At 50.4% G+C, this 22,701-nt stretch overlaps 2 protein-coding genes across 9 annotated transcripts in view; both read right to left on the bottom strand.

The window, feature by feature from the left end:
* Window positions 1-560: 560 nt before the first annotated feature.
* On the bottom strand, window positions 561-18,365 carry MYOZ3 (myozenin 3). 5 transcript variants are annotated; one of them, XM_067732292.1, is made up of 8 exons: window positions 18,038-18,352; window positions 17,710-17,904; window positions 16,213-16,274; window positions 10,075-10,229; window positions 9,052-9,105; window positions 8,809-8,947; window positions 8,205-8,367; window positions 561-4,981 (listed from the first exon to the last, which is right to left on the bottom strand). In XM_067732292.1, exons 3-8 carry the CDS (start codon window positions 16,271-16,273, stop codon window positions 4,813-4,815), a joined length of 741 nt encoding a protein of 246 aa, XP_067588393.1. In that variant the 5' UTR covers window position 16,274; window positions 17,710-17,904; window positions 18,038-18,352; the 3' UTR covers window positions 561-4,812. The 5 variants fall into 5 exon arrangements, 4 of the variants coding, with proteins under 4 accessions (XP_067588393.1, XP_067588392.1, XP_067588395.1 ...); XR_010942196.1 differs by adding an exon at window positions 7,768-7,948 and having other exon boundaries at window positions 4,846-4,981; window positions 17,710-18,361; XM_067732291.1 differs by having other exon boundaries at window positions 17,710-18,352.
* Window positions 18,366-19,912: 1,547 nt separating this feature from the next.
* SYNPO (synaptopodin) overlaps window positions 19,913-22,701 on the bottom strand; it is a 54,108-nt gene continuing 51,319 nt past the window's right edge. For all 4 annotated transcript variants that reach the window (XM_067732285.1, XM_067732288.1, XM_067732286.1 and 1 more), the window contains one exon: window positions 19,913-22,642. In XM_067732285.1, coding sequence (XP_067588386.1) covers window positions 21,953-22,642 — 690 coding nt within the window. In that variant the 3' untranslated portion in view covers window positions 19,913-21,952. The remainder of the gene's footprint in view (window positions 22,643-22,701) is intronic.

The following is a 22,701-nucleotide window of genomic DNA, read 5'->3' as shown; positions in this document are numbered from 1 at the left end:
CCAATTTGCATATTCTTGCCTTTTTGCGAAAGATTCTAAATTTTGTGCCCTTACCTGGCTGTGGATGTGTATTTGTTTTTAAAGCATAAACCAACATAAATTGAAGTATAGAATAGATGCTTGATTAGTCTTTCTTATGGAAATCAGAATTATGAGCAATTAGATTTTGGCAAAAACTCGTAGGTGCTTACCAAACTCCATTTCCTTCTCTAGGGCATACAGCCAGGGGTACACTTGGCAAAAAGTAAACTTTGCCATTCCCAGACCTCGGTAAAAAACATCTCACCCACCCAGTCCTATGAGCTCTTTCCCCATCTGCTGGCTGAATGCACAGGAGGATGATCCCTGGAAGATGGCAGAGTCACACAATGGAAGGAGCCTGGGTTACTTTATCACTGCTTCAAGGAGAGCATTGTGATAAGAGGAATTTTTGTTACAGTAAGCCATTGAGACTTGGGGATCTGTCTGTAACAGCAGCTAGTGTTACTCTCATAAAAGATGTAGTCAGATCTGATCACAAAAAAAAAGCAGAAACCCATTTTTGTACTGAGTAATGGTGATTTCTTAAATTTATTTTTATTTATAATGTGTTAATTTCTGATGTACAGCAAAGTGACTCAGTTATATACACATATACATTCTTTTTTATATTCTTTTCCATTATGGTTTATCCCAGGATATTGAATATAGTTCCCTGTGCTATACAGTAGGACCTTGTTATTTATCCATTCTATATGTAATGGTTTACATCCACTAACCCCAAACTCCCAGTCCATCCCTCCCCGCCCCCACCTTGGTAACTACAAGTGTGTTTTCTACGTCTGTGAGTCTGTTTCTGTTTTGTAGATAAGTTCATTTGTGGCATATTTTAGATTCCACATACAAGTGATACCATACAGTATTTGTCTTTCTGACTTACTTCACTTAGTATGATAATCTCTAGTTGCATCCATATTGCTGCACATGGCATTTCACTTTTTTATGGCTGAGTAGTATTCCATTGTATATATGCACCACATCTTCTTTATCCATTCATCTGTCAATGGGCATTTATGTTGTTCCCACATCTTGGCTATTGTGAATGGAGCTGCTATGAACATTGGGGTGCATGTATCTTTTTGAATTACAGTTCTGGCCAGATATATGCTCAGGAGTGGGATTGCTGGATCATACAGTAACTCTAGTTTTAGTTTTCTGAGGAACCTCCTTACTGTTCTCCACAGTGACTGCACCAACTTATATTCCCACCAACAGTGTAGGAGGGTTCCCTTTTCTCCACACTCTCTCCAGCATTTGTTATTTGTATACTTTTTAAAAAATAAATTTATTTATTATTTATTTTTGGCTGCATTGGATCTGTTTCTGTGTGGGGGGCTAGTTGCGGCAAGCGGGGGCTACTCTTCATTACAGTGCACAGGCTCCTCATTGCGGTGGCTACTCTTGTTGCGGAGCACAGGCTCCAAGCACGTGGGCCTCAGCAGTTGTGACACGTGGGCTCAGCAGTTGTGGCTCGCAAGCTCTAGAGTGCAGTGTCAGTAGTTGTGGCACACGGGCTTAGTTGCTCCGTGGCATGTTGGGTCTTCCCGGACCAGGGATTGAACCTGTGTCCCCTGCATTGGCAGGCGGATTCTTAACCACTGTGCCACCAGGGAAGTCCCCCATTAACTTTTTTAAAAGGAGGGATTGTCTTGGTAAAATGTAACTCATGTACAGAAAAAGTGCATAAACACAGAAGCACAGCTAAGTTAAATATTTTAAAGTGAATATCTGTGTAACAATCACACAGATCTAGAAATAGTCCAGCTTTCCCCAGAAGCATTTTATTATGTCCCTTCACAATCACAAAGCTTTCTTCCTCCAAAGTACCACCATCCTGACTTTTATATTCAACACCTCCTTGCATCAGTAAACATATGTTTGTATATGTGCCTTCCTTTGCTCACCATTTTGTTTCTGAGATGCATCCATATTGTTGTATGTAACTGTAGTTCATTCATATTCACTGATGTGAACTGCCATGTCTATTGTCAGGTTTCCCAACGTTTGGGCTATTCTCAGCCCTTTTCATTTCCATGTCACGGTCTGACTTCATTCATGTATAGAACAAAAACAGGCCAAAGCATAGAGTTTATATGAAGGGGCTACTAGGCCCCCAAATTACATGAAAGGTTAATGACCTGCTTTTTCAGGATCGAAATTTTACTTGTTGAATGAAGAAGCAAAATACAGAACAACAAATACTGTATGATCCCATTAAAAGAAAGATATATCTTTGTATTTATACATCTATATACATGTAAATATTTATTCAAATAAGTCTAGAATTCTAGAGTGACCAAACTATTACCACTGGTTACCTCTGGTATATGGGAACGGGGCAGAATGCAGGAGAGTGGGAAAGTCTATGTATGTGCATGGGAGGACTATGTGGGCAGATACCTTCACATTTTACTTCTTCATTTATTTATTTTTACAGTAGGCTTCTTTTTTTTTTTAAAACAACATCAGCAAAAGTCACATCAGCATAAGGAACGAATGAGAATTTACTTTGGGGTGCAGCAGGCTCCCTACCAGTCTCTCCTCTTCTGTCCCTGGTGGCTGCCGTTACCCTCAGGGCACAGCAGAGCCAACCCAAGGCAGACCAAATCCTCTCTTCTGTGTTTCAGACACTTTAATGGTTGGCTTTCAGCTCTTGGAAACATGACTTTAGATGGAAGCCCCCGAATTCAAGCCAACACATCAACTGCAAGCAAATCTGAGTCAGCTGTTGGCCCCTTGAAACTGTGTGGGGCAGAGTGAAACTCCAGAGCAAAAGGAAAATGCAACCACTATCCCGTGCACCTGGGAACCAGCTAGATTCCCAGCCTTCTCATCTCCCCAGGAGAGGGCATCAGGGTGGAGACAGAGGGAAGCAGCGGGGAAGGAGGTGAGCCATGTCCAACAGAGCCCTACGGTGATCAGAGGCTTTCCTTCAGGTTTCAGCTTTACGGACCCCCAGTGACATTTCCACGAGCCTGCTTCTCGAGGTGCACTCACTGCAGGAACATCTTATCAGCCAAGAGTAGCAGCTGCATGGAATCTGATCATGACTGAGTGCTTATCAGGTATGTGTCCATCACTATGCCCTCAAAACTCTATGCAGGGGCTTCTACTCTCATCCTCATCTTACAGGTAGAGAATTAGAGGCCCACAGGCGAGAAATGACTTGAGTTCACACAGCCAGTGGTGGCATCAGAACCCACCCCATCCAGTCTGACCCCCAGCCTGTACTCTTAACCTCTGAACTCTAAAGCAGGGCACCATGACTAGGTGATTCCAGAGTGAATGGGCTTGGCCGCCCAGTGGGGCGAGAAGAAACATCCACTGGAATCGGACAGATCCCCACTTGTCCCTGGACAAGTCACTTCCCCATTGTGAGCCTGAATATCCACATCCGTAAAACGGGACCATACCTTCGTCTCAAGGTTGTACTGAAAATTAGAAATGGGGTATGGAGAGAACCTACTACCAGCCCAAGCCCTGAGGCACCCAATAAGAAGCAGCCACAATCATCATCATCACCACCACCTGCAGGGAGGCGTTCCTTGCCCTTCTCTTCCTAACGAGCCAGCATACAGGCCGAAAGACTCCTGGCGGAGACTAGCACAAGATCTACCCTGGCGCCTGCTCTAAACGGTGAGTGGAAGGGGCTGGAAAGGGGTCGTCCTTGTAAGCACCCTACTCTGCACCTGTCCTGTGAGGTGCCGAGCGCTGCCCCTTCTTTCTGACCCCATGGCCGCCTCCCTAGTCCAGGCCTTGTTCCTTCAAGGATCCTGGCGTCCAGCTGTACTCCTCCCCAGTCTGTGCTGCACCAGCGAGACCCCTTGCTCTCCAGCCTAAGAACCTCCCCATCTCCTTAGTGCAGCCCACCCCACTCTGGCCCCCTGAGGAGTCACTGACTCCTCTGACATTGCCATCTCCCTTCTCCACAACACCTGCCCGCATGACAATTCTGTACCTTTGCACTTGCTGTGCACTTGCCAGGAATGCCCTCCCCATCACACTCTCCCCATCACACACCCTTCCCCTGATGGACTGTCACTCCTCTGCGGCCCCACTCGAATCCTCTGGGAAGCTTCCCAGAATCCCACCCCACACGCAGGGTTAGAGAACCCCTCCTCTGCTTCACTGGTACTTTGTTCCTCAGTAGTCAACTAGCGTGCTTTAGGGAAAATTAAGATGACTTCCTGCTTTACAAATCTGTCTCCTCTACTGTCTTTTCCTCCCTAGGCTAGGGCCTGGGCTTACCACACCCTCTCCCTGGAGCTGGCCCAGCGGCTAGCGCACAGTTGGTGCTTAGTAAATGTTAACAGCGTAAATAAGGACCATCTGTGTCTCAGTAAAAGGAAAATCTAATTATCAGAGTGATTCACAGGTAAATAGGCGGCTAGCGAGCTCCCTGTCATTGGGGCAGCGTAGCTAGACTACAGGAGCAGGAAAGAGTGGAGGCTTGGACGTGAAGTCATTGGTGGTTTGCATTCCTAAAGATACAAACCGGGGACGAGTTTTCCTGGAATCAGCTGGGAGTACTGGTTACTATAGAGACCCTCCACTCAGGAGATTCTGATGCTGCAGGTTTGGGACGGGCCAGAAGTCTGTATTAAAACACCTCCAGGTAATTTTGAAGCACACCACATTTGGGAACTGCTGAACTTCGTGACCTTTGAGGCCATTTGTGTGTGATGGCCCTTCGTAAACTGTGAAGTGCTGTCCACGAGTCTTGGCTCCAGGTGTTACCCGAACTCTGAGATGGGGGAATTGAAGCGGCTGGGGCTACAGCTCCTCAGACTCTGGGAGGTTGCGGACCCAGCCCTGGGCCACCCGGTTGAAGCTGGGTCTGAGGCGGAGGAGTTCCAAGCCACTGGTGAGCTCCGGGACGAAGGGGGTGCCTGCCCTCGGAATGGTTTCCCCCACCAGGGCTCCTCCAAAGGGCACTGGTGTCCTGGGGAGAGAAGAGCAGCAGGGGAGGAAGGCTGTGTGGGAAAGGGTGGCGGAACAGACCTGTGGGTCGCCACGGGAAGCCCCTCCCCTCCTCTCTCTGGGCCTCAGTTTCCCTGCTGCTCAGCAAGGTTTTGTACTGTCTTTAACAGGTTTCTCCAGCTCTGCCCATTCTCAAATCTGCCCCTAGTGGGATGGCTTCTTGCTTTGAAATAGGAGTGAGGTTTTCAGTGAGAACTGGCTTGTCCTGGCAAAACTCTAGGTTCCTGTTAAGGAAGGTCCAGAAGGGTGTAGAATTGGAACAGAGTTTTTCCCTCCTCTTGTCATCTCCCCTTAAAACAATATATCACAGGCTGGAGAGAGAAAGGAGGGTTAGAAAGAACACTGAGATCAGAGACTACAGATTACCCCAGAGACATGCCACTTCTCACCCATAAGAATGGCAAGAATAAGTGATTTGGTAATGGGGCAAAGTTAGTGAGGCGGTGGGACAAGGTCTCACTCATATACTGCTGGTTGGAGAGTAAATTGGTGTTGCTCCCTTGGAGGGCAATTTGGCAGGATCTTTTTTTCTTTTTTTTACATCTTTATTGGAGTATAATTGCTTTACAATGGTGTGTTAGTTTCTGCTTTATAACAAAGTGAATCAGTTATATATATACATATGTTCCCATATCTCTTCCCTCTTGCGTCTCCCTCCCTCCCACCCTCCCTATCCCATCCCTCTAGGTGGTCACAAAGTATTGAGCTGATCTCCCTGTGCTATGCGGCTGGCAGGATCTTTTAAACCTGAAAATGTGCAAATTCTGTCGACCAGCGCTCTACCTGTAAGCATATGGCTTAGGGAAGCATATGCACAAGGAAGCAGATATGAGCAGCGATTAGTGACAGACCAGAAACAAGCCATATGCCCACTGGCAGAGGAATGGATAAGATAAATATAGTATATTCACATGGCAGAGTACTATACAGCAACTTAAAAGGAATGAAAAGAGATATAGGTATTAGAAAGAGGAGACTGAAAAGACATAATGTAGAGTGAAAAAAGCAAGCAAGTTACAGGATGAAATACAGAGTAGCAAAACACACACACATGCACACCAAACAATGCTACATCCCCGTAGGTATGTAGCTGCTGGTAGAGAATATTCTCTTGTAGAGAATGTTCTGAAAACGTACATACCAACCTGACAACAGTGTTACCTTTGGGAAGGGAGCTGGGATTGGAGCATGGGGAACAAAGGGGCCCTACCTTTATTTGAAGTTGCCTAGGGTTTTTTTTAAAGATAATATAAATACATGATTTTCAAACTATTTTTTAATTTTAAGAGAATAAAGAGCATTGCTCATTTAGTGTTTTCCCTGCAGCCTGGGACCAATGGAGAGAGGAGAATGCCTGCTCTGGGGTAAAAAGGCAAACCTTGGGCCAGAGCCTGGGTTCCAGCCAGGACAGTGTTTCTGCCTGGACCACCACAGCTGTGATGGCAACAGCCAGGGCCCCGCAGGAACAGGCTGGGCTGTTTCCAAGTCAAGCAGGCCTCACGGTTGGGCCCTTGATCAGGAGGCCAGAGCCCTGGATCCTGAGCACAGCTTGGCCACCAACACTACAGTTCCTTCTCTCTCTGCCTCAGTTGCCTCTTCCGTCCTAGGAGGGGTCTGGGTTCAGGGGTCCCTAAGACCCTCCTTATTTTTGTGGGAACGTGCCTCAGCCTGTCAGAGCTGAGGCATGAGATGGGTGGGGCTGCGACCTGCAATGGCCAGCCTGGAAGCTGGCTGCTAGCCCTGAATGTCAGCTGAGGGTTTTAAAGAGCTGGACAGGCAGGGTGTGAGGGCCCCAGGAGGACAGCAAAGTCCTGCCTGGCAGGAAACCCCCAAATGTCTGCCAGTGGCTCGTGGTTCACACGAGGCCTGTCGGGCCCATTCTTCCCATCATGGTCCTCCCTGGCTCTCAGCTGTTTGAGGGCAGTCACGTCCCTCCTGAGCAGTCTCCTCTCAAGGCCCATCACCCCCAGTTCCTTCAGCCCTTCCTCAGAGGGCTTGGTCTCCAGGCCTAGCAAGACAGACACAGTCTCCATGTGTGGTCTGAGCAGGCGCCAGAAGCGCTGGACTGTGGCCTCCTCTCTGTGGACCCTCCCCTTTCTCACTTAATCCAGCCCAAGCCAGAGGAGCATTTTTCACGAATAGCAGCACACTAAGGAAGCCAATTGAAATGCAGTTGAAATGCGTCCCCCAGCCCACAGCCTTCCTTCCTGCCAAGCTCCTGTCCTGACTGCTGTGATTTGTTTTCAGGCCCCCAGGGCGGGATGTTAATCTATCCCTTTTAAGTTCTCCCCTGTTGGCTTTTCCAGCCATCATTTCAACCTGTAAATAAGAATAATAATAATGGCAGCCACCACTTATTGAGAGCTTATTGAGAGCCAGAAATTTTGCCTAAGGCCTCTCATGCCATCCTCATGACCATCTTATGAAGCAGGTACTGTAACAGTCTCATTTTACAGGTGGGGAAAGGGAGGCCCAGCGAGGTTAAGCCACTTGCCCAAGGTCACACAGCCAGGGGTGGAGATTGCATTAAGCCCTCCTCCGTGGAGGGCCCACTGTGCTAAACACTGTGAGTCACTGCTTTGTGGCTCTCACCTCTGGTGTCCAACATTTCACTGTCACTCCCCACAGTGGTACAGCCTCAAGATCACTTTCTAGGCCTCTTCCAGACCACTGATGAAAGTGAGGAAAACGCTGAGCTGGCCTAGGACTAGTGAGATCTGGGGCCCCCACCCAGGGAAGGACCCGCACCTTGATGTCCATCAAGGAGATGGCACACAGCAGTGATGGAGAATAAGCAACTGGACTCTGGAGTCAGACAAAACCAGACTTGGATCCCAGCCCCGCCACTGCTTCCTTGCTTTGTGATTTTGGGCAGATTGTTGATCCTCTTCTCCAGCAGAATAGGAAAAACTGTGGCACCTGCCCCACCCTGTTGTGGAGGAGAATCCAGCAAGGTGTGTGCCACATTCACCCATTTATTCCCGGTACATTTATTGGGCACTAGTTAGTTGTGCTAAGGCAAGAGCTCTACTGTTTTAGCAGGGGCTCAATAAATGTATATAAGGCATTGGGGTAGAGCCCGGCCTGTAGAAAGCGCTCAGGAGATGCAGCTACTGCTGTGGTTGTGACTGGCTCCAGCGCATCCTCCCTCCAGGTCTCTCCCTAAGCAGCCCGCCTCGTCTTACTTGTTGAAATTTCGATACTCCGCCAGGCTGGGGGTATGACTTCTGCCTTCGCCCAGGTGGTCCTGGTAGCTGAGGAACTCCTGCCATGGGCAGCTGTAGCCCTTGGGGATGGCCGTGTGGTTGAACTTCTCGGGAGGGACGCCCTTCAGTGGCTCGGCATAGCCTAGGGGGTGGAGCATGGCACGTGGGAGGCGGGCGAGCGAGACGCCTGGGTTCCTTTTAACCTTGCCGCCACGCCCCGCTGCAGACACTGTTGGAGGGGGGACTAGGAAAGGGGAGTTGGGGGAGGGGGTGGAATGTGATGCTAAAGTTGCTCCAGCAAAGAGGACCCTTCCCCATCCCTGGAAACAAGGAGGACGGAGCAGAGGAATTGCAAGTTGGGGCGCAGACTCTGGTCTTGCCTCGGACCCTGGCTGGCTCTGTGACCTTGGCGCATTGCTGCGCTACTCTGGGCTTGTGTTGGGTCTTTGGAGTGGGGTGAGTGTGTGTGTGTGTGTGTTGGGAAGGAGGTGGACTAGACGCTCTCTGGATGCTCTTCCTGCCCCACCGTGGAGCTCGCCCACGCTACGGTCCCCTGGTCCTGGGACGCGGGCAGGCCACTTACCTGGCGCCAGGGCACTGGGGCTGTGGGCACTCACTGGCCGGGCGGCTGTGGGCTGGGCATCCTCAGGGCCCCCGTGCCCTGAGGTCGGGAAGATGTGGAGCTCAGAGCGGTAGTTCTGCCCCTCGGAGCTATTGGCAACCTAGGCACAGGGGCGGGAGCTCAGAGGTGGCGGACCGGGGAGTCTGAGCTGCCTGGCCCTTTCCCCCAGGCTTCCGCCACTTCGGGGTCTCTGTGCACGCTCACCATCCCAGGTTCCGCTGTTCCAGTCACCTTCTCCTTGGCGCTTCCTGCCACGAGCTGGGGGGAGGGGAGGGGCAAATAAACCGCAGGAAGGCTCAGCGGGGCAGGAGGCCAGGGTTCTCCCTCCACTAAAAAAATGGCAGGGGGTGGTGGGAGGTCATAATGCTAGAGCCCACCTCCCAGGGATGTTTTGGGGGGAGGATGAATTAATAGTGTAGAGCGCTAAACCCTGGAACAGAGAAGTGCTCTTATATACGTTAGTTGCTATTATAGTATTGACCCTGGGCATATAATACTTAACCTCTCTGAGCCACAGTTTCCTTCTCTGTAAAGTGGAGATGATGATAATATCACTCTCTGATCATTAAATGAGATGATGCATGCAAACTGCTTAGCCAATACCGTCATAAGCACGTAGCAAAGGTAGGTGTTTTGTCATTTTTATTATTCTGCCACATCGATCCCTCTCATCATCTCCTGTTTCATCCAGAAATTGAGTGGAGTAGGATGAAAGTCCCCTGAGTTCATTAGAAGTACCTGAAACTGCCTGCCACCTTTTTGAAGCCGGGGGACAAGCCATTCTTGCCTCCTTTCTCTACCAGCTGACTGTCTCGTGGCCTTTGCCTTCTTCCAGTGGGAAAAAGGACGGCATTCTGCATTTTCCATCTTAGATCAAGCTCAAGTGTAATCTAAATCCTGCTTCCTGCAAATTCAGCCCAGAGCACCTGACTATTCTTCTGCATTTTTTGTAGGAGTCAGAGTCCCTTCACTCCATGGGGCATCCTGTCCGATACACTTTATGTATTGTATCTGGGGAAAGGTGCCTAAAGGGCCAACCCTTTTCTAGGATCACCTAGCAAGGCAGAGGTCAATCTGATGGCAATATCACAGCCGTCCCCGGCTGGAACTTGAGGGACCCCCCCATAGAGGGCAGAAGTCCTATCTGGCGCATTGTTTGGCTCTAGGCTAACGATTGGCCCTCTCTGGGCCTCAGTTTCCCTGTGAACACAGTGGAGGCCTACTCACCGCACGCGGGCTGGCTGCAAACTCAAAGGTGAATTTCTGCACGCGGCGCTGTCTCTTCTGGAAGAGGAGGGATCCTCGGTTGTTACGCAGTGATAGCTCTTCCATCATCAAGTCCTGGGGCACGCTCAGCTTCTTGCCCAGGTCCAGCAAAGGGACTGCCCAGAGAGGCCAGAGGGAGCTCTTACTACCAAACCCTCAGGGCACTCCGGGTTGCTGCCTGTAAGGGGACCTCCGCACAGCACCATCCGCTGTGTATGAGAGTGCCGACTTTGCCCCACACTTGCTGACCCTGGGTGTCATTATTCTTAGGAATCTTTGCCCACCCAATGGGCGGAAGTGACTCCTCTGTGTTTAATTAGCATGCGTTTGACACTCAGTGAAATTGAGCATCATTTCAGGTGTTCTTTGGCCAGGTATATTTATTCCATGCATTTCCCATGAAGCTCTTTGCTCATAGTGGTGGAGGTAGTGAGTAATGATCAGATTCTAGGTATCTTTTAAAGGTAGGCCATGGGTGTGGCATGTGAGAGACAGAGAGAGAGGTGTGGGAGGTAAAGGCAAGGTTTCTGGCCTGAGCCGCTGGGAGGATGGAGTAGCCGCTCTCTGAGATGGGAAGGCTGGAGGAGGAGGAGATGTGAGGAAAGACCAGGCATTCCGTTCTAGACATGTCTTCTTTTAATGTTAAAATAGCCTTTTATTATTATAGAAACAGCATATAAGTGCATTGAAGAAAGTTAGAAAATATAGACATAAAAGAAAAGAAGGACTTCCCTGGTGGTGCAGTGGTTGAGAGTCCGCCTGCCAATGCAGGGGACACGGTTTTGTGCCCCGGTCTGGGAAGATCCCACATGCCGTGGAACGGCTGGGCCCGTGAGCCATGGCCACTGAGCCTGCGCGTCCAGAGCCTGTGCTCCACAACGGGAGAGGCCACAACAGTGAGAGGCCCGTGTACCGCAAAAAAAAAAAAAAAAAAAAGAAGAAAAACACCATTTTCTACCATCCAGAGGTTGCCACTACTAACACTTTAGTGTATATCCTTTCCCGTCTTTTTCACTGACTATGTATTCATATGTGACTTTTTAACCAAAATGAAATCATAGCACAGCTGCTTAGTAACTTGCTTTTATCAGTTAAAGATCTCCACCTTTCCAAGTGAATGAATTTTTTTATATATATAATGCCTAGTCTATATTCAAACTCCCCTAATTGTCTCCAAAACTGAGTATAATGTTTGCAGAGCCTTGTAGGCATCCCAGCGGAGATGCCGAGTAGGGAGCTGGATATATGAGTCTAGTGTTCATGGGAGAAAATTGACCTGGACGTAAAATTTGGGGCATCAGGAAATACAAATGGTATTTGCTGTTGTTGTTTTTTAATGAAGACTGTCCCGTTTATTTCTTTTCTCATAGTTAGGACCAGTCATTATAGCCATGTAGACGGATTCCAGGGCGGATGACCATCCTTAGTAGTTTGGTAGCCCATCCATATCCTTGGTGCTTTCCCCACCAGCAAAACACATACTCTTATGTTGGTGCCACAAGGGAAGACTTTTGGAAGAAACGTGAGGCATGGTGAGGACGTTGGTAGGAGAGGGATACGTATGGGCAGCACGGGAAGACTTGTCATCTCTACAATCAAACACACATAGGTTCATATTCCAGCTCTTTGAATGGTATTTGGAGCCTGGAGGCTAGGTGAGATCTCCAAGGATATGAGAATGGATAAAGAGATCCAAAGACTGAGCCCCGGGGCCTCCAACATTTAGACTGAGGAGAGGAGCCCCAGCCCTGGAGCCTGGGAGAAAACACCCAGCAAGTTAGGAGGAAATCCAAAGACTGTGGTGTCCTAGAACCAAATGATGAAAGCGTGTTAGGCAAGGTGGACGGATCAACGGAGTCAAATGTTGCTGATATGTCAAGTAAGAGGAGGGCTGAAAACTGACCATTGTATTTAGTAACATGGGGTTATTATTGGCAGTCTCCGCAAAAGCAGTTCCTGTGGAGTATTTGGGTGTGAAAGCCTTATTAGACAGGGTTCGAGAGAAGAGGACAGAGGAACAGTTTGACACAACACAAGGAAGCAATGAGCCAAATCTAGGATGTGGGACGTTCTACAGGGCAGGTGTCCCGGTGTCTTCAAAGGAGTGAATGACATGGGAAAAAAGGAGGCGGGGGCAGTGTTTTAGATTAAAGGAGATTTAAGAGACATAGCTACCAAATAAAAACAAGGGCCCTTGAGGGTACAGTTATTATGCTAAGTGAAATAAGTCAGATAGAGAAAGACAAATGCCATATGATTTCACTTATATGCGGAATATAAAAACAAACAAACATAAACCAAAATAAATGATCAAACCAAACCAAACATCAACAAACATGTAGATACAGAGAACAGAGTAGTGGTTCCCAGAAGGGAATGGGGGTGGTGGGGGAGGGTGAAAGGGGTAAAGGGGATCAACTGTATGATGAAGGATAGAAACTAAATTTTTGGTGGTGAGCGTGCTGTAGTGTATACAGAAGTAGAAACATAATTCTGTACACGTGAAACTATCAATATGTAACGTTAAATATGAACCAATGCTACCTCAGTTAAAAAGCGTCTCTTATTTGGATCCCCGTTAACTAGAAAATTGGAGAAAGTTGACTATAGGACTGGCTATTAGATAGTATTAAATCAACATTTACTTTTGTTCAATGTGTTAATATCTTTGTGGCATGTAAGGAAATGTCCTTTTTATTACTTTCTGTGAAGTATTTGGGGGATGAAATGACATGCTCTTTGGGATTTGTTCTGGAACCCAGGAATAAAAGGAGGGCCACAGGGATTTGCACTCTCAACTTGTGTGTGTGTGTGTGTGTGTGTGTGTGTGTGTGTTTAAGTTGGTTAATAAAATGTGAAAAAGAGAGAAAGAGAGGAGGGAAGTATAGACAGCTGCTTTGAGGAGGTGTGCTCTGAAGGACCATGGCTGGGGCAGCTGTGGAAGCAAGAGTGGTTTGCTCGCTTGTTGGTTTGCTTACTTGCTTGCTTGTTTTTAAAGAGGGAGGAATAATAGCATGTTTGTTAGCTGATGAGAAAATCTGACGATGCAATAAAGAGAGGGGAGAATTACTGAAGGAATGTCTTGAGCAGGAGAGAGGGTAGGGAGGGTGTTCAGTGCCCAGCAAGAAGGGTTGGCTTCACACAGTGCAAGGAGAGTTCATCTATCATATCAGGAAGGAAAACAGAGAACAGGGACACAAATACAAACAAGTGGACAGATGTGGAGGCGGGAGCTTGCAGAAGTTCTCTTTTGGCCACTTTACTTTTCTCGGTGAAATAAGAAGCAAGGTCATTAGCTGAGAATGAAGGTGGGGGAGGAGGTATTGGAGGTTTGAGAAGAGAGGTTGCTAAAGTTATCTCAGAGAACAGTAGGGGAGAGTGAATGGGTCAGGGATGGGTGATGTGGTCACCAGGCAACACTGAGGGCCATTCAGGTGCTGTGATTCATCCCATTCAATGGAATCCTAAACAGCCTTTTAAAAAAGGAGGCTGATGTTTCTTTCATTCTTACAGCAAATATAGAGACAGCACCTTCTACATGTTAGGATCAGAAAGAAATCCACTGTAGATTAAAAGGGGGAAAAAAGGAAATTTCAGAAGAATCTGTATTCTAAGATCCCACTCGTATATTTTTAAAAATAAACACATGTTTATGTATGCATTGAAAAATCTGCAAGGAGATATGCCAAATATTGGCAGTGGCAATTTGGGGACCTAGGAAGGAGGAGGGCTGGAAATTGTGTGCATTGTTTTTGTTTTTGAACAAGAAAATGTACTGCATATTTAAACAGATGAAAGACCACATATACCTAAATACATAATAAAAGTCCCCTGGCATCATATTCTCAAATGCTGTTCAGATGAACTGAGCTCAATATTAAAAAAAAAAAAGCTATAGATAAAACCTATTTGACTAAGCAATTCCACTTCTAGGCGTTCGTCCTCGGGCAGAAAAGTTGAATAAACATGCCTGAAGATATACATACAAGGATGTTTACTGCAGTGACTTTTCGAATTGTGGAAACTGGGAATCAGTCTTGCGGTGCATGCTGCCCAGATGCCCTTTATCAGTGACTAACAGCTCACAACTGCCACCTCTACAGAGAACTGCCCCGGTGAGTAGAGGCTGCAACAGCCCCCTTGCTGAAGATGAGATGAATTCTGTAGGGCAATTAATTTATGCTTTGGAGCCCACATCCTTACTTAGCAATTTCCTCTGCCGGATTGTGCTTTTGTCACTTCCCTTCTCCTAGGAATGCGAGCTCAACAAGTCACTTGTTTGGGAATCCTCAGGCTCTACTCCTAAGGGTCCCAACCTGGGCTGAGCCTTCATGGCCTCCCTTAGGGGATGTGTGTGTATAAATATATATAATATCTTATATGCTGGGGGAGCGAGGGGAGGGGAGGGGTGAGATAAGTCATACTAGGATGGAAAGAAGTCTGTGGTGTGCCGCTAAGTGAAAAAAATTTAAGATGATGAACACAGTGTATAGTATTTAGCCCGTGTGTGTGTTTATATAAATACGTTTATATATGAACAGAAGAAGGATTTACACAAAACTGTTAATAGTGGTTCTCTCCAGATGGTTTTGTTATGAGGAACTTTCACGTTCAAAGTCATTCATGTCTGCTTTGTCTGAATATTCTATAAAATGAATGTTTTATTTATATAACCGTGTGGTAAAGGAGCAGTTTTGGAGACAGATCTGGGGTCAAATCTCAGTTCTACCACCTACTATATATGTGACTTCCTAGCTTCTCTGACCCCTGTTTTCTCATCTGCAAGATGGGTGTGATCGTATCTAACTTACAGAGTTGTTGTGAGGGTTATATATATAACGAAAGGTACAAATGCTCTTAGCACAGTATCTGAGACATAGTGAGTACACAATAACGGTAAGTGTTTTATTATTATTATTTTACGATGGCTATCTTTCGGCGGTGACACCATGAGATTTTTTCCTTTCTACTTTTCTTTAGCTTCAAAATTGTCCTTAATTAATACCTTAGTAATCGTCAACAACTCACGTATTTCCAGTCTGGCGTAAATGTTGTGTGTCAATATTTGGGGGTCTGTAACTAATTAATTACTTAGACAAGAGAAAAGAAAATGCATTGCCTGATTCTTCTAGTTAGAGCATCAGTACCTCACAAAGCTTGTGTATTTCAGCACAGAAAATCATGGAATAAAAAAAAAATGATACCAACAAAAGGAGGCGAGAACACACAAAACAGGTTAAAAGTACGACTCACACATAAAGTCATACACATGATTAAATACTTCCTAGAACACTGAAGGAGTTAAAAGTGCAGCAATGCCCTTAGACGGGGGTTTATCAGAGCTTGGTTCACTTCCCACCTGCATCAGAATCACCTGGGTACTTGGCTAAAAGGCTAATGTATGGCCTCCTCCCCAGGTCCCCTGAATCAGAATTCCTGGGGGTTGATGCTGGGAATCTGTATTTTTAACCAATGACGCCATGTCGCTGCGATTCACAGTGAAGTTTGAGAGTCCTGACTTAGCTTAGCTTGTTTTTAAAATGTTTGAAAGGCTCTAAGGTAGGCCAAATCAACAGACTCCACAATTATGCCGAGAGGTCTTGGAGAGTTGATAATCATGTACCTTAGATGATTTATGCATCGGATGAATGTGCTTTTAAGTGAGATGGTTTGAGATCAGGCAGCCTATTCCTGCCCCCCTGCCCCGCTCTCCCCTGACCCCTTGTCTCTTGCCATGGGGGCTCGGGGAGACGGCCCAGTTAAAACAAGCAGGGGCAATCTGTGGGACGCTTGGGCCATCGTTAGGATTGAATCTGGGGCCAGAGCCCTCAGAGCTCCATCTGGGGCTGAGGTAAGGACTTAGGTGGGGGCAGGACCCAGTCTAGGGCACTCAACCTCAGCTCTTGGGGGTGCGGGCATCAGAGCAAGGCCCTTCCCAGTGTTTCGGGAAGCTTCCCAGCCCAGGCGACAGATTCCACAGGCCGGCCTCGAACTCACACCTGTTTGCCCAGGCCTGGGGCCAGCAGGCCTGAGTGGCTGCAGCCTGGGAGCAAGAAAGCATGGGATCTGAGGAAGGCTCACGGGCTGGGTCAACCTTACCTGGTTCAGTGAGGTACCCCGTGGTAGTCATTACCGGCCCCTTCTGCTCCTTGGGAATCATCCTGTGGAGGAGAGACCGCCACAAATGGTCCAGGCTGCCTCCGTTCCTCCCCAGACCTCCCAATCCTTGGTCTACCCAACCCCGGCCCTGCGCAGCTTTGGCCCACACCAAAGTCTCAAGCAAGGGTGTCTAAGCTGGAAAGAGGAGGCTGAGGTCCATGGAAGAAAAAGGAGATGCTCAGGGTCACACAAATCTGCTTCCTTGACGCTAGGGAAGCACACACGCATTGGGGGTAGTTTCTGGGACATTAGGAGAAGGGGAGGCGAGGGTCTCTGACTGTTGTTGTCCACTGACTCAAGTGAGCGCTAATCAGAGGCTGAAAGAGGTTGGAGGTTGAAGTCAGGGGGTGGTTAGTCAGGGAGCACGGGTGGTTAGTCTGACGCTGCACTGGGGTCTGCGAGGTGCGCCCCTCCTCTCCTCAGGACTCGGCTCTGAGGCTTGAGGGCGCAGGCTGGTCCAAGGACACTGAAAACAGCCATCAGCCCCCTTCCTACCCCTGTCCTTCAGCTCACTTACATGGTGTCCTTTCCTCCCTCGCTCCTCTCCCTCTTCCTCCATCCCCCCATTTGCATCTTATGCCGTGTCCCAGGAATCTTGGAGGTGATTTACAAATAAAATGAGGTCCAAAGCCCCAGAGAAGCCCTGCAGGCCCCAAGTCCAGATCCCCTAACTCGCCCCCAGGAGAGAAGGCAAAGTCCTTGAGCCTCCTGACGGCCTTACCAACCCTTGTGCCCCTCTGCTTGGCTTCCAGGTTTTTCTATATTTCTTCTTTTAGAGAAACAATCTGCCTCCATCTGTGCCCCCCACGCCCACACCCAGCCCCGGGTCCGTGGGCGCTGAGCCGGGCAGCCTGGCTTCTGATCGGTGTCCCTGACTCCCTCGGTAACTGTGAGCAAGTAGCTGTCCTGTAACCTGAGGAGGTTACATTGTGGGTATCCATGGACGTGCTTCAGGGCGTACACGGACCCCCTCAAACTGTGTGCAAACGTGAGTACACATGCATGCCTTGGGGGCGATGCCCACGAGCTGGTGGCCAGTGCTCCAGCTGGGACCACTTAGGGTTCCACAGTCCCCGGATCTGTTTCTTGACAAACACTCTCCTTACAGAAATTCACAGACATTGGGAAGGACCCCGCCCCTCATTTTACAGACAGGGACCCTGCTTCCCTCTATTGCTGAAAGATCTTGGAGTCCTGAGCAGAGCCATTACCTACCCCAACCTTGAACCCTAGCCACCCCCTCTCCATTTAACCCAGAGTAACACCCAGAGCTTAGAATCCCTCCCTTCCCAACTCAGGATCCAGGCTTCCACGAGGCCCCACCCTCCCCGGACCCCCTTGGGCCCTTCCTCTGCTTGGGGGAAGGGGCTCTGGGAATTGGCTCCCCCCCACTACCCACCCCCGACAGCGCCTTGAGCTCCCCTTGAGTCCTGGTACCTGAGAGATGGAACCACAGTGGGCAGGAGGGAGTGTCAGACCCTCAGATTAACACCTCCGTCGGGAAGCTGAGAGTTGAGTGGTTGGTGTCTGCGCAGGCGGTCGTCAGTGAGCTGGGTATGCCTTGCCTCCGGCTCTGGCCTCAGCTGACGAGAGTTGTCCTTGCCTTGTTGTGGCTCATAGCCTTATTTCGGGCTGCAACAGGATCCAGGGACAGATGCTAAAAGCACCAGGCCCCAGGGAAGACAGGTGCCCCGGCAGCAGGCCCTTGCAAACAGAAGGCCTTGCACACGTACAGTACACATACATATGCACACACCAAAGTTACCTGGAAACGCTGAGTGAGTCACCGGTCCCCTGAGCTTGCGAATTGTATCCTTAGGGCCTAGATCGGGGCCTGGTAGGAACTCAGTAGATATTTGTTGAATGAATGATTGAATGGGTAGATTGATGAATGAATGAATTTTCCCCCAGTAACTTTGCTTGACTTGTTCATTCCTCCTTTCCTTTCTTCCTCTGCTTCCTTCCTTCCTCCCTTCTTCCCTCCCTCCCTCCCTCCCTCCACCTTCTCACATTCTCTGAGCCTCTCTCTATGGACTGAAAATAAATAAGGCAGGGCTCTGTCCTCAAGGAGCTCAGCCAGGCCTGTGTCAGACCTGTAAACAGCCTTTGCGACGCATCACGGAAAATGATCTGGGAGGGCCAGGGAAGGGTGCCACCAGCTCGGCCTGGGGGTGGGGAAGGCCTCCCAGAGGAGGAGACATTTGCGCTGGGCCTTGAAGTCTGAGTGGGAGCTCACAGGCAGAGAGGGGCACGGGCACTGCAGGCTGAGGCCATGTCACACATAGGATGTGAGGGGCCAGCGAGGAGAGCTAGAACTGGGGGCTGGGGTGGTGCTGAGAGATGAGGCCAGACAGGTGGGCAAGGGCCAGACCACAGCAGGCTTTTCAAAAGTACCGTGTATCTTATAAAAGGGCTGTTGGAGTTTAAGGCGGTGGAACGGAGCAGTCACATGGTCATTTTCCAAAGATATCTCTGGCTGCCCTGTGGAAAGTGGGTTGACGGGAGTTAGTCTTCAGGCAGGAGGATTTCACTGTGGTCAGGTGAGACCTGGGAGTGGCTGGACCAGGGAGGTGACAGAGGGCATGGAGAGGAGGAGAGGGGCTTGAGGGGTATTTGAGGGATCACCAGGTCCCAGTTAGAGACTGGATGTGGGAGGTGAAGAAAGGGCCGCTCCCGTTTCTGGATTGCGTCATTCAAGGAAAATAATGGTGAGGAGGAGGGGGGATGGGGGCAGCTTGGGGTTGGGGGCAGAGACTGAGTTCAGTTTGGGGTGAAATTGGTTTGGTGTGTCTGGGCACCAGGATCACCAGTAGGCAGGGGGATACTGTGCTCAGGAGAGGTTCCTGCTGAAGATAAAGATTGAGTCAGAAGTGCACTAACCAGGGAAGGGTGGGATCAGCAGGGATGCGCCGGGTCCAGGGCAGGGAGCTCCTGTACCTGTGTGCTGGATAGACTGTCCAAGGGCATCTCTCTTAAGAAGAAGCCTGGACTCTGCTGTGGACCACCTGAACTCAGCTTCCTGCCCGTCAGAGTCCTTTGCCCAGCCTCTGCAGGGCCTGAGCTTTTAGAGAGGAAGGTGAGGGATCTTGGCCTCACCTGGGAGTGGAGCCCCAATCCCCTTCTCTGGGCAAAGGACGCCCCCATCAGGAGAGGAGTACTCCTGATGGTCTGGATCCTGAGTTCTCTAGGGTTGGCTGGACTCTGATGTTACCTCTTGTAGGGGCTCCTCCTCCTGTCTGAAGCCCCGACCTGCCATCAGGAAGCAGCCCCAGAGCACTGGGCCCTGATGCAGCTTGGCCCTGGCCACTCCAGTGACAGTGTCCTGGGGTCAGGGCCTGGGCAATACCACCTTGAGGCATCACCTCACCAACTCACTCATTACACAGATAGGGAAGCTGAGGCCTGGAGAAGGAGTGGGTTTACCCAGGGTCACCCAGCTAGTAGATGATGGGACCAGAACTTCAACCCAGGGACTTCTATGGCCCAGAGTGTTTTCATTGTTCCCCATCTCTGTTCATGATTGTTACTTCCCAAGCTCCCATCCCATGTGTATCATTCTCATCCACCCAGCATCCCATGGACTGTTCCATGGGTGGGGAAAAGCTTTAGACATAGCTGAAAATGACACAGGAGACAGAAAGATGCAGGAAGCATTTATTGAGGGGCAGAGCTGAATTCTACAGGAGGCAAAAGGCATGACACAGGCAATTTCTAGTGGGTTAGAGGAGAGGACTGGGAGAGAAAGCAGTTACAGGGAGAGAACAGCCAGACAGAACTGCAACTTCCCAAGGCTGCCTCCTGCTGGCTCTTTGTGGGAAATGCAGGTAGAAGTGGATTTTTTTCTCTGCCACTGCATCAACTAGTGGCCTGATAGTGGGCCCCTAGCCCCAGCCTCCCATGCTACAGGGGTCCCTGAAGCAGGTGGGGACTTCAGTAATGTGATCACTCATCACTGACAAGTTGGAGCACCCTCTCATCTTCCTACCAACAGGGCCTATGTTCCCAATCTTTAGGCCCTGGGAATCCTTTGGGATCAGTCCTTTATTCCAAAGCACCCCACCCTCACCCTGACTCCCATCCTAACCCCAGCTTGCCCTAGCCTCAATTAGGGGTTCCTGGTCTAAATCACCCTGAGGGATGGGTAAGTCTCCTCCTAACCCCAAAATCACCCTCTGTCCCTCATCTTTAGCAACATCCTGGTATCCTTTCACTTACATACATACCTTTGATCCTCAGCCAATTCCAGCCCCCCCGCCCCCCCACCCCCACACACTTAATTTCCTGAAACTGATATTCTGAACCTCTAGAGGGCACCACCAGCCAACTCTGGAAACTATAGGACCGAGGTACATTCCTCCCTGTGTCCCTCCTGGGGATTGGAATCAGAGTCACTATAGCCTAAGGGACAGGCTAGGGCCTGCAGCCAGGCTCCCCAAGGTCACTGGGCACCAGACACTGGCTAGGCCAGAGTGTGATGGGAAAGAGATGAAGCAGAACAGGGCCCCATCATCTGGGCACAATATGGATGCTGGGGCCTGAAACTGAAGAGTGGAGTACTTCCTAAGGAACCAGAAACACAGGCAGACTCTGGTCTAACCCCTCACTCACCCACCCAAGCTCATCTCCCTAGCCAATCCTCCAGCACTACTCTCCCTCCCTTCCTAATACTGTGGAATGCATTTCAGGACTGGAAGAGCCCCCAGAGGTCATCTGAGCCAGTCCATTCCCTACTAGAATCTCCTCTATGCATCCTGGCCACTGCTTGCATACCACCCATATCAAAGAACTCTTTGCCTCCCTCTTTCCAAATGGGCAACCTCAAACTCAGGGCTACCAGGTAAAGCCAGAGGATAACAGATAGCTCCGTATCAACTCTTCTCTGCCCGGCTCAGCTTTGAGCCCAGAGCCTGCCATGAAAGGGCCCGGAAGGGATAGATGGGTTGGAGACACCTATAGCATCATTCCTGGAGACCCTGGGAAGCCTGAATTGGGATGGAGAAAAGCCTGAGAGGGATCTGAGAGGAGGAATCTTCCCTCCTCTTCTCTCCAGAGAAGCCAGCCGGGCACCTTGAGCTGGCCTGGGAGACCCTCTCTAAAGGTCACCATGGTAAAAATAGAGCTTGTCTGGGAAGGGATGGAAAACAGCTGCTCCTGCCTGGGACTTGGTGCCAGGGAGGCAGATGGTCAAGCCAGGGCCTGGACAAGGAACTCAGGCGTAGGATCCTCTGAACACACCCCTCATTTACCAGACTCCAGAGATCAGAGCCAGGAAGCCGGGGGGAGGGGGCGGAGAGTATGGAACCCTGCAATGCAGCAAGTCTAGGGGTCCATACATACAACACCCTGCCTCTTCCAAGGCACTAGTGTGTGTGTACTGATAGAAGGGGTAATTTAGAAGTTTGGAGATCGCCTTGGCCAAAGCTCTATTAAACAGATGGGAAAGCTGAGGAGCAGAAGGGTCTTTCCCACAATGACTGAATGACAGAGCAAGGGCTAGAACCCAAGCTTGGATCACCACCCCACCCCCAAGCCCAGAGCTCTCCTCCCCTGACCCCTTATCTCTGGGGCTATCAAAGAGGCCAGACCCTTGGGGACATGGTGCTGGGAGCTCCCAAGCCCCACGACACTTCTTCTGGCTCGGCTCTCCTGGGGCAGGGATGGGGTGTGGGCGGGGAAGCCTTTAGGTGGTGCAGGAGGCCTCCGTGGGTAGGTTGCCACGCTTGAGCCTCAGGCTGCCGTTCCATCCGCGGGGACAGATGTTGTAGCCGAGGATGCCGGGCGACTTAGCCCCAGAGTCCTCGGAGTCGAGGGACACATCGGAGTCCGTGGGCGAGCGGCGGTAGGGGAAGGGCCTGGGTCGCGCGGGCAGCGGGCTCCGGGGACTAGCGCAGGGCGAGGGCCCGGCGGGCAGTGGGCTCCGGGGGATGGGAGCGAACGTTGTCCCGGGGTCCGCGGCCTGGCCGGGTCGGGACGGCAGGGGCGAGCGCATGCGCGGCGGCGGTGGCGGCGGTGGCAGCGCTCTCGGCGGGGAGAAGGGCCGAAGGCTCTCAGCGCCCGCCGGCCGCGGGGAGGCGCTCTTGCGCCGGGCCGCGTTGATGATGTTTCGCGCCAGGAGCGCCTGCAGCTGGCGGCTGGGGGGCCGCGCCTCGGTCTCATGTCGCAGAGGGGATACGGAGCGCTCGCTCCACGAGGGGGACATGGGCGGCGGCGGCGGTGGCGGCGGCGGCGGCGGCAGCGGCGGGGGGCTGCTCAAGCTGCTCCCGCGGCCCGGCTCCCACGGCCCCGGGCTCACCCAGCCGTCCAGGCTGCTGGGGGGCCGGGACGCGCCCGGCGTCCAGGGCGGGGAGGTGGGCAGGCTCTCTCGGCGGTCCTGGGGAGAGAACAGAGAGGGTGGGGGCAGGCGTTAGTGCTGGGCTCTTCTATACCGGG

This window comes from Pseudorca crassidens, chromosome 3, assembly GCF_039906515.1.
Source record: "Pseudorca crassidens isolate mPseCra1 chromosome 3, mPseCra1.hap1, whole genome shotgun sequence".
Lineage (NCBI taxonomy): Eukaryota > Metazoa > Chordata > Mammalia > Artiodactyla > Delphinidae > Pseudorca > Pseudorca crassidens.
This window is presented reverse-complemented; position numbering and strand designations above follow the sequence as displayed.

What these genes read in the sequence shown, in the direction of transcription:
- MYOZ3 (XM_067732291.1), bottom strand. Translation starts at nt 16,273, where the DNA reads ATGATTCCCAAGGAGCAGAAGGGGCCGGTAATGACTACCACGGGGTAC. An exon ending in GGGGTACCTCACTGAACCAG is followed by an intron (nt 10,230 to 16,212) that starts GTAAGGTTGACC and finishes CTCTCTGGGCAG; the next exon opens with TCCCTTTGCTGGACCTGGGC. An exon ending in GAACAGCGGAACCTGGGATG is followed by an intron (nt 8,948 to 9,051) that starts GTGAGCGTGCAC and finishes CCCTGTGCCTAG; the next exon opens with GTTGCCAATAGCTCCGAGGG.